Below are 15,442 nucleotides of genomic sequence, written 5' to 3' on the forward strand. Positions count from 1 at the left end.
AAAGGGAATGCATGATATATATATATCAGTGTTTATAGGCTACTAATTGCAAATTGTATTACCAATTCTAAATTTGAGTGGTAGCCAACCCCAGGGCCACAGGTTCCCAATCCTTGTGTTAGACAAGAAAAATTGACTGGAATTCTGATTATTTGTGGCAAACAGGTCCAGAACAGGAGTTTTATGAGAATTCTAATATCATGAAAGGACATAGAGGGCAAATCAAACACCCAAAGTACGCAATGCATCTTGAGAGGCCAAACTCAAGAGTAGCCTATCACAGATCACGCTTGCGCCAAAAACACATACTGTACCTTAGACACTGGCCGTGTTTGTTCCACAGTTGAGATCAGTAGCCTATCAACCACTGAAAAGATTAAGAGATTACTCATAGTTCACCAATGAGTTTGCACTCTCTGTTGCTGCTAAGATAACAAATTGTACAAACCAGCTGTTGTGATACATGTACTTTAAATCATCACACAATTGCAGGGGGTTTATTTTGTTCAAAAAGTTACTGTCTCCAGACATAAATACAAACCATTAATGGTACAGTGGACACTTTGTAAATAGAATAAAAAACACAAATTTATATACACTTGAATATATATATAATATAATATATGTATGTGTGTATACATACACATATAGACATATGCACACACTCTTTCAGCAGTTCAACACAATGACAAAAGAAAATGAAATAAATGACAGTATGCAGCCTACGGAAAATTTCAGTCAAACATTAATGGAGTGTTATAATTTTCTCGTGTCTACCAACATTTGAATCAAAACCATGAAAATATTATAATATCTATCTCTGGTTTGTAGTTCTGTATTTAGACTTTAATGTAACATTTCTGTTTTTGAAAATGGATGCTATTTTATCGGCTTCAAGCTGTTGTGGCTGTATAAAACTATATTTTTTACACAATCACTTATTCCTCTTGAAAAGCTTGTTGGGAATCCGCAAACCAACATAATGTACACAGAGGTAAAGAAACATTATTCAAACAAGAATTCTTAGAAAAGACAAACAGAACATAACCATAAAAATTCAAATGTAAATTCTTAAATCATATCTGCACATTAGTTAGGAGGATAATTTCAACCAGTTTACATTCTATTGAACCTTTTCCTAAGCTTGAATTCAAATTAACTAAATACAAAATGAGCACCGATTCACAATATATATTACACAATATATTTTTATAACTATAATATATAATTATATATTTAACATATATAATAATATATTATGATACTGTGATAGCTAACCCAGAGTCTAAAATGCTGCATTTTTGAAACATTCTACAGTATAACAAGGTTTCTCTTACAAACATTGCAGTGGTACAACAGTGAATATCCTGACCTTTATCTTTTATGCAAACCCTCAGCAAACATTTGTACTGTACCACTCTTCAAAAGCTACACAGCATTCAAATCAAAAGTTAAGTGATTCAGAATTGAAATTATGCCTGTCAATTGGCATTTGGACATGATCAATTTACCAAGAGGTCTCGCTTATAACACTGGAAAAAGAAAAACTGCAGGCCACATCCAATGTAACACACCAGAAATTCCAATACAAAGATTAATTTCTGTATTCTCTATGCGTAATAACATGATTATAAAGTATTGATTTACATCTGATTGTCATTACAAAATATCTATAAATCAAAGTCTTCTATAAGTTACAAAAGCAGAACAGATAAACCTCTAAAAAATACCATGACAGAGAGAGAATTCTGAGAACCCCGTGATTCATATTTGCAGCAAGGCCTTCCAACAATATGAAGACAATTCACATTTTCTCTTACTGTATATATGATTTTATATATGGCTACATGCCATGCCAGATTTTAAAATGTAAAAGTATGTCAGCCAGTATGTATTTACATTAGACAACCTTTCTACTGATTGACAAAGGTAAAGGAGAACTTCAAACATGATGTCAAATGGGCATCCATTGCTACCTCACAAGCATGTAGTTCCATGGTCAAATCTTTTACAATTCTCTACAGAGAATACTTCTAATCTTCAAAAGGTTTTCGGTAGGCGTCCTCCTCGAAGTTCTACCAAAACCAGTTTAGAACATTGAAACATTGAGGACCTAGAGAAAGAGAGCATATGTGTTTTCGAATAAGAAAATGAATTCAGGACACAGACGCATAAAACTGGTAAGGTCCATAACTATACATTCATATACAGTACAACCACATTATTAGCATCAAGCATACAGTCTTACTCCAGCAGTCTTACTCCAGCTTAACCATTTACATACTATGACAGAAGCCATAAACAATGAATTTTAAACCAATACCAACCGAATCATCCATGATGGAAGATGGATCAAAGTAGTCTGGCTTCAGTTCCGATCTCTCTCTGCGGTTTTTAGATGGCGGCTGGAGAATAAGAGTTCTGTTAGAGAAGCACTGCCTTAAAAGTAATATGATTAAAAACACTCATGACTAAACACACTGCAAAGTATATGAACTTAGTTTACCAGATCAATATCCATAGTGTCAAAATCCATGCCCTCGTTGAGGTCTTCCAAGCGGTCCTCTGATGACATCATGACGTCCTCCACTATTGGCTCTTCATCGTCTTCCATTAGTCCTGAGCCTCGGCGTCTGGGAGGTTAAGGAGCACAAGGGGCAGCACATTAGAGGAAGGCTCTACACAGGGTTAGAGCGCAACTCCTGCTGCTGCTGCGTCCTGTCTTACATGGCATGCTGCATGTGACTCCTCATTTTGGCGTACTGCATGCTGGCGCGCTCCTGCTGCTGCCGGGCCTCAGCCTGCTGCCTCTGGGCCAGCATCCATGTCACCTGGGTGCTGAGGACAGAAACAGATGGAATACGGTTGCTCACACTTTCCTCTTCACCTCCTACTCTTTTACACCAAAGACATGCAGAGAGAGGACAGGGAAATGAAAATAACACGTGGAGGCAAAATTACGCCATGGTAAAATTGCAAAGACGTTCCTTTCAAAAGGATGAGGGTGTGGAGAAATAGACTAATGGGTGCTTATGCCGGGTAGACAAGCTTAAGTACTTGTAGTCCATGGTGGTCTGGTGATGCTGCTGCGGGGAGGGCATAGGCTGCTGCTGCTCTGATGTCATGGCGTACACGCCCATGTAGCTCTCCTCAGGCCTCATCTTCTTGGGGTCTCTCAGCACCGTGGAGGTCAGGTGGGGCGAGGGCATCATCACTGGCGTCTGCACGTTCTGCTCACGGTTCATCCACACCGCGTCGGTGCTGCTACAGCTGCTCTCCTCTGCTATGGAAGGAAACACCAGGACCGGATGGACGTGTTCAGAAACCTCTTGAACGATTCAAATAAAAAAATCATCAAGTACCATCTAATCCAGCTCCCCAGTCCACAACCCTTTTTTGCTCCGTGGACCGGTTTCATAATGACAATGTTTTCGCGGCCTGGCTGTCTGGGCGGGGAGGGGGGGGGTGCAGGGCTTAGTTTGTGCCGGGTCGTGCCGGAACAAGATCCGGGACCTCTGAGATTTGGACGGGACCTATTAGATTGGCTCCAGCACCTCGTTTGTAATTATCAAAATATAAAAATACATTGTGAGTAATATTTCATGCATCTGTTCTGTCATTCTTTTATTTCCCATACTTGCCTATTTTGGATGCATGACAGAGACGTGACAGATGTGAATCACTCAGGTCACGCAGTGACGCTGGCTCCCCGTCTAAGTTTTTTGCAAACGTGGGAGTTTTGCAAGCCGAAGTCACAGGTAGCAAAAGCATTGCCAGCATGGATGTATTAAAAGAGAAAGATTGCTAGGAACAAGAAGAGGAATATGACGAGGGGAACTTGGAATCGGGGAGAGAGGACGCGAGCAGCTACGGAGGTGGTGAGGAGACGTTTAGAAGGGGAAATTCAGATGTATGCTGACCAGTGGTTTAATGCTTTTTGGTGTCATTTTGGCATAATGATTACGTTACTGTAAGCACCACGGCTAAGCAAGTGGGTGTTTGTGCAGTGAAATGATGAGTGGCTATTATGAAATCTTGTAAGTCCCATCGTTTTGTGAGTTTGTGCGCGCCTGCTCCTTTCCGTGCAGGCCGGTAGCGAATGGGTCACAGCCCGGTGCTGGTCAGCAGCCCGGTGGTCGGGGGCCGCTGATCTAACCCACTCATCAATCCCTCACCTTCAGGGAGTTTCCTCTTGCCAGTGCTGGCTGGCTTGGCTTTCTTGCTCCTGATGGTGGAGCCACGGCTGCTGATGCCACTGATGACAGACATGGTGTCGTCGTCGCCTCCGGCCTGCAGGGAGTTCCTGTAGGAGATGAGGGGCAGCCAGCAGTCCTCTCTCTGCAGGGCCATCTGGAAGGTCATGAACCGCTCCAGGTACAGGTGACTGTAAGGGGCAACTTCACATTTATTATCCAGTTCTTCACCGCTGAACTCTCACAGACCCGCACATCATTAGCTTCATGCCCTCTACTTACACAGTCTTCTTATCCTGTCGTAGCAGTTTAGAGGAAAACTCGCTCAGGATATCCAAAAAGGCAAGGTTGAGAGGAGGGTTTCCCTCTCCCTGGGGACTTGGCTCCTTGAAGGCAAATTCGATGCCATCCCTAGAACAAGTACAGTGAGAGACATGTTTGGCAATGAGAGGGTTGACTTCTTGACCTACAATGATTATACTACTGTTGACTACTCCTTGATTACCCCGCAGTGGCCCTTCCAATCATCTGCTCCAAGCTTACTTGTGTAACATGGCAATAGCCTCCCTGGTCTTTATCTGATCCAGGCCGAAGGTCAGGGAGAAACGTCGGGCCAGCTCTTTAATGCCGCAGAAGGATGATGAAGAGCGGTCAAAGTTGCATCCAAGGTCTGACAACATCTCATTGAAAAGCTGAAAGATAAAATTGTTGCACCTTTAACACAATCACTTACTCAATAATAAGAAAATATATTTTCAGGAGTCTTGTGCCTAAGCTTTAATAGCTACAGGACCAAATAGTTTCTTGCCTGCTGCAAACTCAGGATAAGTGTCTTCGCACACTGGATTTTGTCAATTTGTCTTGTTTTACTCATGGTTTCCTTGATGATGTCGCCATAATCGTTGTAATACTACAAAGAAAAAACAAAGAAACACAATCAATTAGGAAAAAGATAACAGGAATGTTTCCCTCACAAGAATCCATAGATTAAGCTCAGAGGAAGTGAGACCTACCCTCATATACTGCTTGAATATATCTGCTCCAGTGTTTATCTCCACCACATTGTAAATTATCAGTTTGCAGTACGCTGCCAGCAAGTTCCGCCTCTTGTGTAATGCCTCAATCTTACTGGCCTCATCGTCTTGCTGCCCATCTGATAGACACACAAAAGACAAAGATGATAAAAATCTTCAGGTGTTTTCTTGTGTGCAATAGCAGGAGGATCTAGCAGGCAAGATCAGTCTGGATATCCAACCGTTCTAACAGAAGCCGCTTGAACAGAAATTTGTTTGTGCCAATCACAACCGTTTATCTAATATGGGGCGGGTTTAATAAGATGACGGAACAGAGGAACAGAGGAAGATCTATCCAACCGAGTCCAGAGGCATTTGATCTACGCCCGTTGGTAGCGCCCCTTAGGAATCGGAAAGCAACTATGAGTTCCCAGACCCTTCGCATTTTTGCTAATTGGGTCTGACGAAGCCAGGCTACAATAGCACAGCCTGCCAGCCCACTATCGATGTTGTGACGTGACTGGTTGCAGCTCTGACCTGTGCTGTTGTTGTCGTCGTCCTGATCAATAAAGACGTGGTCCAAGATGAAGTTGAGCAGCTCCACCTGCAGGGAGGAGTCCGGCGTGTAGACAAGGGGCTCCAGGTGCTCCCGGCCCGACGACACGATCTGGTGGCTGAAGATCATCAGTGCGTCGCACAGGATGGTGAAGGCCTGAAACACAGCAGCAACACCTAAGCAATCATCCCGCGAGCAACCAAAAACCAACACCTCGGATCCTTTGCCACACACAACACTTTGGATCTACACTTTCCTTTAGAGTGGTTTACTACAAGCTATCAATATCGAGATTGAAGATTATGAAGAATTCATCTGTAAGGACTGCAACGGATGCAGAGACGGAGAGGGGCGAGACCTGTTGACAAGGAGAACCCACCTGCTCTTTGACTGTGGTGTTAACACTGGTCAGGTAGCGCTGGCACATCAGGCAGAACGCCCGCATCTGCTTCCTAAGGGTCACCATGTCCCCCTGGAAGAGCACAGAGTACGGTCAGAATACGCCTACTGTAGAGATTCACCTGTTGACCTCAGAGAGGCCTCAATACACACATATGCGGATGGTACAAGACGATACCTTTTCAGAACTGCCTTCCGAAACCTTGGCAAGGTGCCACAGGATGACATAGTGTGTGCACTGCATTGCATGAATGACAATCTGAGGGGGAAAAAACAAATAGTACCAGATTAGTCACAAAACAAAAGAAATGGGAGAGTATTACATGATATGTTGGTAGTATGTTGGTAAGGCTTTGGTCACCTGCTCGGGCATATCCCCATTCTGAAGGCCCGTGTTTAGTAGCTTATAGTTGCTGGTGAATAGGTCCCATGTAGAGAGGTTGTGTGCACTACAGAGGAGAGAGAGTGAGAGAGTGAGAGAGAGAGAGAGAGAGGGGAAAGGACCCACATGGGTAAATCATGACATAAACAGTGACCCATCATACAGTGGCAATCATGTTTGTGGCCTTACTTGTGGAAAGCAGTGATCCTCTTCAGTGTGGACAGGACCTGGTAGGCATCATCTTCATCTGGCTCCTCTCCCTGCAAGAAGGAATATTTGAAATCCTGGGGGTCTCAATCTGCACGTTCGACAGAGAGTGAACAGAGAGTATCAGTCGACCCCTCAGCCCACCTCCTGCAGGAAGTCCTCCAGTAGCCTGTTGAACTTGTCCACCAGCTCGTCCAGTAGCTGTGAGCGGGCAATGTCCACCCTGTTGAAGATGGTGAACTCCTCGTTGCAGAGGGAATGGTAGGTCGTAGAGCAGGCCTCTAGAACATCAGTCTCGGTGTGCTTCTCCACCACGTCTCGTATCTGGCGCAGCAGAGACTCCAAGTGCTTCACACACAGGAGGAGAGAGAAGACAGGTCGATGTAGTTAAAGTAAAATTGTATTTATAAAATGAACCCAAGGTCCTTTTGCATGAATGAGTCCAAAGCGTTTTTTTTTTTTTTACCTTTTCTAATCGACCGGTGGTGTAGATGTCAAGGTCGAAGAATTGTGGTAGTACGAGTAAATTGGTCACCTTTTCTGCATCAACTGAGTACTGTGAGGAGAAGAGGAAGAACATAAGAGGACGAGTAAGAATAAGCAAGAGCAGAGTGGTGTGTCATTTGGTGAGCAGTCTCAGGGGTAGAGCCAGTTAACGCAACATCTCCGGATAACATACCTTAGCCAACAACAAAGGCAAAGCCACAGCGAAAATCTCAGTGATTCTCGTCCGGTCATCCAGCTGTGTTTTCTTCTCCTTTGCGGACAGGACCTTTGGGAATTATTCAAGAGAGCCAATAATGTCAGATAAGCTTAGAGATCTGACCATCAGATATCACTGTGCTAGAGCTGCTGGACAGAACACGGGAGAGAGCCAAGTACTCACCCTCTTCCCTGTTCCTCTGCCCACAGGCGGGTGACACTCGCAGGCCTGGCGGACGGCACAGAGCATGATCTCTATCAGAGCTGTCTCCTGGCGGTCGGTCAGGGCTGGACAAGGACCGGAACAGAGAGAAGCTTCAGGACATGATTGTTTGAGTAAGAGGAGGAGTGATCAGTTGACTGGAACACCGTCCTTACCCTCCTCCCCCGGCATGGGCTCATCCAGAAGCAGGCTGATCATGCTCTCCCAGTCTTTGAGCAGCTCTGCAGCACACTCCCACAGGCTGTCCACCAGGTAGGCCCCGTGCTCGTGGAGCTGAAAAACACAAGACGCCCACATCACATCAAACTCACACACTTTCAACTAGTCCCCTGTAGAGACGATCGACATAGGGGGTGTGGAGTCTAGCTTTGAGGACATACCTCACTCTCCAGGAAGAAGAAGACGGTGGTCTTAATGAGGTTGCCGTTGAGGCTCTGCCTGCCCCTCCGGGGCATCCCCTCCTCCTCTGGTCCTCGATGGCTGAAGAGCCTGCAAGCAGGACAACACTCAGATCAATAATTATCATTTGCAATGAACACGTTTTTCTTTCTAAAAAGGGGTTCCTCCTACTACTTGAACACAAGAGTAATTCATTGAAGACTCACTTCTTATAGAGGAACTCTCCAGCTGCCACGGCCACGGGCCGATGGGCAGAGTAGACCAGATGGTACACACTCTCACAGTCCTCTGCTGTGAGGACCTCGTCGCTGCTACTGTAGAGGAAAATAACACACATTCTCAGTGGGACAAGCCGAACATGAAAGGACAGCATTAAACACTACTTTTTTGTGCCAATTTTAGAAACTAACACTTTTTACATCAAATCATCGACATCAAAAAGGTGATACATTCTACATCAAATATGAACTTGTATTAAAAACTCCTTTTGACCAATTTTAGAAAAGGTGATAAGTTTTACATCAAATTATCATAAACTACTGAAAAGAGATGATTAAAGCAAGGGATTTAAAGACCTCTGAATACTGAAAGTCCCAGCATGACACAGTGAGACTTTGATCAAGTGGAATGCTGGCGGTTTTCAAACAAAAGACTACTTACTGCAAAACCAGAGTCAGCAGTTTTATGGCTTGAACTGCAACGTCATACTCTTTATCCAGAGTCATGGACACAATACGGTCCTGTCAGTGAGAGTAAAGTTAACATCTGGACAGCTAATGACCGTAGAGTTAACATTTGAATAGCCAATGGCGGGGTTTCCCAAACGAGTTAAGAAGCACTTAACTCCAAAGTACTCCTTAACTCCCAAACTTCTTAACTCCCAACTTTGCATGGGAGTTAATAAGTACTTTGGAGTTAAGTGCTTCTTAACGCGTTCGGGAAACCTGGCCAATGAGAGTACCACCCCGACCGCTGAGTCAGAGAGCTAGAGGAGCTGCTGACTGACCTTGAAGCGGCTGGTGAAGAGCTCCAGTCGGGTGTTGAGCTCGCGGTTGTAGTATAGGCCTTGGAGCGCCGTCAGACACTTAAGTCGCACCTCACCTTGCTGCCACCAGAAAGACAGCCCTCAAACTCTTTATCCCAGTGCTCAACATAGCTTCATCATGATAACCAGTACTGACATAATGGATATTGCTGCAGGCTTGTTGTTTTCATTTTTAGATAAAACTGATAGTAAGCTTGGCGATAAGACAATAAATGAGAATGATCATACTGTATCAGTACTCACCTTGTCATGCATGGTCCACCCAACATACTTCAAATAACTGTCATTGAGAAATGCATCGCTATACATCTTCATCCATACTCCAATCTCCTCTATGCAAATAGCCCGGATTTCAGCGATGGCGTCACTGATAAACAAAGATGTTTGTGTTACAAATGCGTGCATCGAAGCAAGTATCTGACATCATTTTACAGTGATCAAAACTTCATGTCACCAAGGTTGAAGGGATATAAAAAGCCTACTCAAGTCCCAGGCTGCGTTCCGAATCGCATACTTACAACTATACAGCTGCCCTTAGAAAGTACGTACTTTGCAAGCAGTAGACATCCAATTGGGACATACTACCTTGTCATAACATTGCGCCTTGAAATTTGCCCACATCCGTCGCTGTCCATAACGCGACATTCGTCTACAGCTGTCACGACTCGCACATGTGATGCACATTTCTGCTGCGCACAGGATTGTGGGTCAGAATAGCCAGAAAAGCCTGCTGGCTTGCATACTGCAAAATAGGACCAGATGTAGTAGGACATCCTGGTATTTTTTGCCATACTACATGTGGCATACAATGTATTGGGACATACTACATCCTGTTTTGGCATACTATATAGTAGGGTAGTATGCGATTCGGAACGAAGCCCCAGGTTAGGTATCAAAGTCACATGGTGTGCCATGACATGTATTGCCTTTGCTATGTCACTGTTTTGTCAAGCACAAGAGGGCGCCCAAGAGCTACAAAGCTCCAAAGTTATTAGAGATATTGGTTTGGAGTGAGAGTTCAGCATCATGCACTCTGTGCTCAAGCTCTGCAGTCAGCACCAGAGATTGGTGTCCACACAGAAAAGGGAACCCTATGACATCTAGTGAAAGCTTTCTTCTTAGACCACTTAAATCATAGAAAATCACCATAGCTGAGATTTTGTTAAATATTTGCTCGAAAGATACTTACCGATATCTGTGAACAAACACTCCTTTGAATATGGCATTCATCATGTTTTCAATCTCATCTTGATTTTCTTGAAGCTTGAAAGAACAGAGGCACACATTAGAACGAGTGGCTTGTTATAAACTGTTGAGTGGTTAATTGTGTCAGGGTGGAGGAGGCCACCATGGGTGCCCACTCACCTCTTTTCGCTTCTGTAACAAGAGCTCCAGCCTATCATTGGCTCTCTTTCCTATGACCTTGTTCCTCTCCGCCTCGTACTGCCTCTGTGTGTTGTCCATGTTGATGCTGAGGTTGAGAGCCACGTTCACTAAGGCAGTCATCAGCTTCATGGCTACAAAACAGATACAATTCCATATCCAGAGAATATGCAATCAAGTTTAAACAGTAGCATCTTTCAAACCCCCAGGGCTGTGTGCACTCTCGGCACTGACCTGCTAGCGTGCTGGTGTGTCTGAAGGCCCGGACCTGGGAGTCCGACAGGCCAGTAAGCAGCGAGATGACCGTGTCCATCATGTATTCATCGTAGATGATGCTGTACTGACACTGCCGCACCAGGACCCCGATGAAATCACAGAAGCTTGACTTGAACTTCTTCCACTGTGGCCCTGCCATGGTTAATGGGTAGTCACCACTGTCCTATATACGGATAGGAGGTTTTGAGAAACAGACTGTGTTTTAGGGACATGTCCTTCTATTCTAGAAATTACGTTTTTAGGGTTTGCTCATTGCCTTGCAGCATCAAAATGTATCTCGTAGTATACACTAGATATATACTAGAAAAAATCTAGTATTGCCAGGTCTGCATGCATCAACTTTTACATTCACAGAGGCACACACAATCAGATCTTAATGCAAACAGTACTTCGTCAAACTCCTCTGTCATTTTTCTGATGATCTCGGAGTTCTGCATGTTTCTAAACATCTCTGCGCTGACAGCACCTGAAGAAAAATGAGCACCATACAGTCACATCTCGGTTTAATCATTAAAAAGTGATGGATATCAAACTATTTGACACCTGCTGCCAGGAGCCACAATGGGTACCTACCTTTACAACCAGAGCACTGAATGAAGAAGTTGATCAAGTCCAGGAGAGCAATGTCCCTGTCCTGCTTGTACGACTCAATCCAGTCATCAATAACAGACTAGAAAAAGGAAACCGATATCACTTTTTACTTGACGATATGAAGTGAGAGATGTGGACATTCCGTTTTAGTCACAACCTAATTGTACACAACCTCAGTGTACACCAACCTGTGTGGCACTCTTCCCCATCTTCACCACCTCAAACAGAGTCATATTCTCCATCCCATTCTCCTGATGGTGGCCGTTCACTCGACCAATGCCAGCCCCTTTCGCCCCTGCCCCACCTTTGGCCTTGTCCCCGGGGGCTTTCTTCCCCTTCTTGCCAGCCTATTGTAAAAGTAAGAGTACAATGTTAGCATTAGCACTTTCACACTAGACTTCTTTTTTTTTTAATGACCAGCTTTTTTTTTTTACATGCAACCTTATGGGAAAAGGCAAAAGGCGGACGTCTTTTTAAAAAGCGCAGCTGCCACCGCCTTTTGACTTTTGAGTTGAATTTTGTTTAACTTTTCAGAAAAGCACTGTGTGATGTCAAGTGCCTTTCTGACAGCTGACCAATCAGGACAAGGAGAATTGGTATGAGTGTACCGTCCCTAATTGATTTACCAGTGCCCCCAAAAGACTTCAAGATGGATAAAGTACGCTAGCCTACCGGTTGAGCCACTTGTAATTGCAGTTTCACACTACACAGAGTTATATGACATGAGTCACAAACGATACATTTATAAGAAGTTGTGATATGCCCCGTGCTGCTGTCGTAGGCTACCCACAAACGGCGCCTTGGCTGGTCAGGTACACCCTCCTCCTCCCCCTCAAACGCGAAAGCAAATGCTAGTACTAATTCATTTGACATAATTTTAGCTGATGGCTATTAATTTAGGCCCCATATAATATTACTAATTTAGTTGAGTTAAGAATTATTTTGATAATGGTTGAGTCAAAATTGGCTATAATGTAGGCTATGATTCCCGTTGTTAAGGTTACAGAACACTCGCACAGAAAGTGCTGAAAAGGCGCCGAAGGCAGCGCTTTTTCCAACAACAAAAAAAAAGTCTAGTGTGAACAGAGCCTTAAACTGGTCATGTGCACCTAACACCTATAATAGGCCTATACAACGCAACCAGAATCCATTAACCATCCATTTAATATTGTCAACAACCATCCATTTAATATTGTTTAGCCTGGTTAATAGGAATGTCTAGTTTGTAAAAGGTTTAACAGTCACAATAGCTTCACATGGAACCTGACCATGAAACATTTGGCAGCCGGAAGTGCCGATTTCAAGCATTTTTTTTTTTTAGCCTTTATTTAACCAGGAAAAAGTCCCATTGAGAATCTATTTTTCAAGAGAGACCTTTATTTTAGCCATAAATAACTGATATTTGGGTTATGGATAGGGTTATGGTTAAGGTTAGCATTAGGATTGGTTAGGTTTTGAAAGTAGAAATTCCCAAAACAAGATGCAGCGGCGTAAGAATAGCAGGCGCGTCTGTTCTCACGGCTGCCTTGATTGTGAGGCTGTGGATAGTGTGCCGTAAGAATAGCAGGCATGTAAGAATAGACTGTGCCAAAACATTTTGGCCACACAATTTGATAATGAAGTCAAGGAACTATCTTCACAGATCAAGACTCACCTTCCCTTTCCCAGTCTTTGCATTCTTGCCATCAGGGTCCTCAAGGTCTGTGTCAGAGGACAACTGTGTATCAGCCTCCCTGTTCAGAGCAAAAGAGAGGTATTTCAACTGTTCACACTGTGTGGGTCCTTAAGAAACAGGACACATCTGTCAAATTCAATCTTCACAGGTATACTTTTCCTGTACTTTACAAATCAAATCCTATTCCCAACCAAGCACAAATTGATAATTGGATACTTGGAATGAATGAGACACAATACTCACGGAGGAAACTGAAAATCTGAGTGCAACTCTTGTGCTGCTATCATTTCTTTAACATTTTTTTTGGACCCACGCAAATAAGTATGGACTTCCTCTCTCCAAGACTGAGCGGTATAGTGGTCTCGTCAGTTCAACCTTGAACACAAGAACACAGTGGAGATCTGGTTCATTTATGGCAACATTATTGGCTAGGTTTTCTCCACCACAGTAAATATAGACTGAATATAACAAATGTAGTTGTATGTGGTCCTTTGATGCAGGCACCTATGTAACCTCTGTGATTATAACCAAAGGGCAGAGTGCAGCATCATTCAGGCCATGTCACACTAAATGGTGTTGTTCTGCTGGGTCCCATGTTTTCAGGTCACATAGGTCACAGTAGCCTAACGTTAGTATTTGACATGCTTATCAGTCACAGCTATAATACAAAACAGCTTCAGCTAGATCGTGGAATTGCTAGAATATAGTTCAATGGTTACATGCATGAAAAAAATGTAGCTAACTACATCTGTCGTCTCGATTAGTGCGACACAAGACTAGCAAGCCTTCAAAAATGCATTTCCCTCCATTTTGAGGCCTACTCCATGTAAGGCAAGCTACAGACGTTCTTAAAATACTCCATCTTTGTTCATTGGTTGATGTCGGCGAATGTAAGGTTGGCTTACAAGTGTGGCGAGCGTAGGTAGCTAGCTACCAGCTAGCTAGTTCATTTGCTAAGCTAACAGTTAACGTCAACCTTCTGTAGTTGGGAGTGACATCTAGATAAGCCCTTGCTACAAACAATAAATAACAACAAATGTAAATGACTTATGCTATAATAGAGCTCAATGTTATCACAGCATGTTGAGGGTTCATATGGATCAGCTAGCTCACGTTAGCCAACTAGCATCTCTTTTTGCTCTTCCGTGTAAACAATGTTTGACGTCCTCCATGTTTGACAGCTGGCTGGCTTGCTACATTTAGCTAATGCGGTTGGTTAAAAACACTTTTTCAGACGTAGGTTTTCTAAAACTGTATGAAGTTCTAGCTATATAGCATTACTGATTAGTTTATTAGCTAGCTAGTTGGCAATAATATCACTTTGCGTGAATGACTAGGGTGCTGACGAGCTAACTGGCTAGCGAGCCAGGTGAAACGTCGGTTCAGCTATTGGCGATGGCTGAGTGCTAGCGGGCTGAGTGCTAGCTGAGTGCTAGCGGGCTGAGTGCTAGCGGGCTGAGTGCTAGCTGAGTGCTAGCGGGCTGAGTGCTAGCTGAGTGCTAGCGGGCTGAGTGCTAGCTGAGTGCTAGCGGGCTGAGTGCTAGCGGGCTGAGTGCTAGCGGGCTGAGTGCTAGCGGGCTGAGTGCTAGCGGGCTGAGTGCTAGCGGGCTGAGTGCTAGCGGGCTGAGTGCTAGCGGGCTGAGTGCTAGCTGAGTGCTAGCGGGCTGAGGGTTAGCGGGCTGAGTGCTAGCGGGCTGAGGGCTAGCGGGCTGAGTGCTAGCGGAGTGAGTGCTAGCTGGCTGAGTGCTAGCGGGCTGAGTGCTAGCTCGCTAACTTGCACGACACTCACTTCTTTTAATGCCCACACTCAGCTGGAATATCACCGTTCCTTCACGGGGCTGAATATAACTCTTTGGCTCAACATTATACCAACATACAACGACAGATTCACAGAATCTTATCCGCCATTTTACAACTTACCTCGCTGTTTGAATCAAACCCTTGCTAAAACCATTAATCAAAATAATCCAGATGTTGCAAAGTTGTAACGCTGTAACGTCTTCTACTTTGTAAATACAACACCGTGACTATTTATTACTCATATAAATAATGTTGGTGGTTTGGGACTTCTGATTCCGTAGACTTGTACAGCTACTCTGCTAGCATGGCTCAGTTTGTTGTTTCGAAGCTAGCTAGCTAGATTTGTGTAGCACGTGCACCACCTGTCGGTAATATTTTACAGTACATTTATTGATAGGCTACATGTGGAGGATTAACATAGCATTTTTGAGTACATGTATCTAATGACATCTAGCTAGGGCTATGTTTACCATGATCATTTGAGTAAATTTGAATTTAGCTGAAATTTTAGTATTAAAACGATTATATTTTAGATTTATTTTGGATGATCATTCTGTTTCTATTACATCATGACAGAACCTCATATGTAGGATAAATA

At 43.8% G+C, this 15,442-nt stretch overlaps 1 protein-coding gene across 1 annotated transcript; it reads right to left on the minus strand.

Annotated features, from left to right (window-relative positions):
- Positions 1–503: 503 nt before the first annotated feature.
- Positions 504–15,109, minus strand: stag2a (STAG2 cohesin complex component a). The gene is made up of 34 exons (XM_084449891.1): positions 14,965–15,109; positions 13,288–13,419; positions 13,024–13,102; positions 11,558–11,716; positions 11,352–11,448; positions 11,168–11,244; positions 10,737–10,941; positions 10,485–10,636; positions 10,309–10,382; positions 9,363–9,486; positions 9,081–9,179; positions 8,735–8,814; positions 8,281–8,388; positions 8,056–8,164; positions 7,831–7,948; positions 7,637–7,740; positions 7,430–7,522; positions 7,217–7,306; positions 6,895–7,098; positions 6,733–6,803; positions 6,523–6,610; positions 6,340–6,420; positions 6,142–6,234; positions 5,744–5,918; positions 5,207–5,346; positions 5,002–5,103; positions 4,737–4,885; positions 4,476–4,604; positions 4,176–4,384; positions 3,058–3,283; positions 2,728–2,838; positions 2,507–2,633; positions 2,328–2,405; positions 504–2,113 (listed from the first exon to the last, which is right to left on the minus strand). The coding sequence occupies exons 2-34, from the start codon at positions 13,329–13,331 to the stop codon at positions 2,090–2,092; spliced, it is 3,819 nt and encodes a 1,272-aa protein (XP_084306017.1). The 5' UTR covers positions 13,332–13,419; positions 14,965–15,109; the 3' UTR covers positions 504–2,089.
- Between the last annotated feature and the right edge of the window lie 333 nt (positions 15,110–15,442).

This window comes from Borostomias antarcticus, assembly GCF_949987555.1.
Source record: "Borostomias antarcticus genome assembly, chromosome: 15".
Taxonomy (NCBI): Eukaryota; Metazoa; Chordata; class Actinopteri; order Stomiiformes; family Stomiidae; genus Borostomias; species Borostomias antarcticus.

Excerpts from the sequence above, each read along its gene's own strand:
- stag2a (XM_084449891.1), bottom strand. The coding sequence starts at position 13,331 with ATGATAGCAGCACAAGAGTTGCACTCAGATTTTCAGTTTCCTCC. Across the intron at positions 13,103-13,287 it reads TCAGATTTTCAGTTTCCTCC|GGAGGCTGATACACAGTTGT; the intron begins GTGAGTATTGTG and ends TGCTCTGAACAG. Across the intron at positions 7,099-7,216 it reads CCACCGGTCGATTAGAAAAG|CACTTGGAGTCTCTGCTGCG; the intron begins GTAAAAAAAAAA and ends CTGTGTGTGAAG.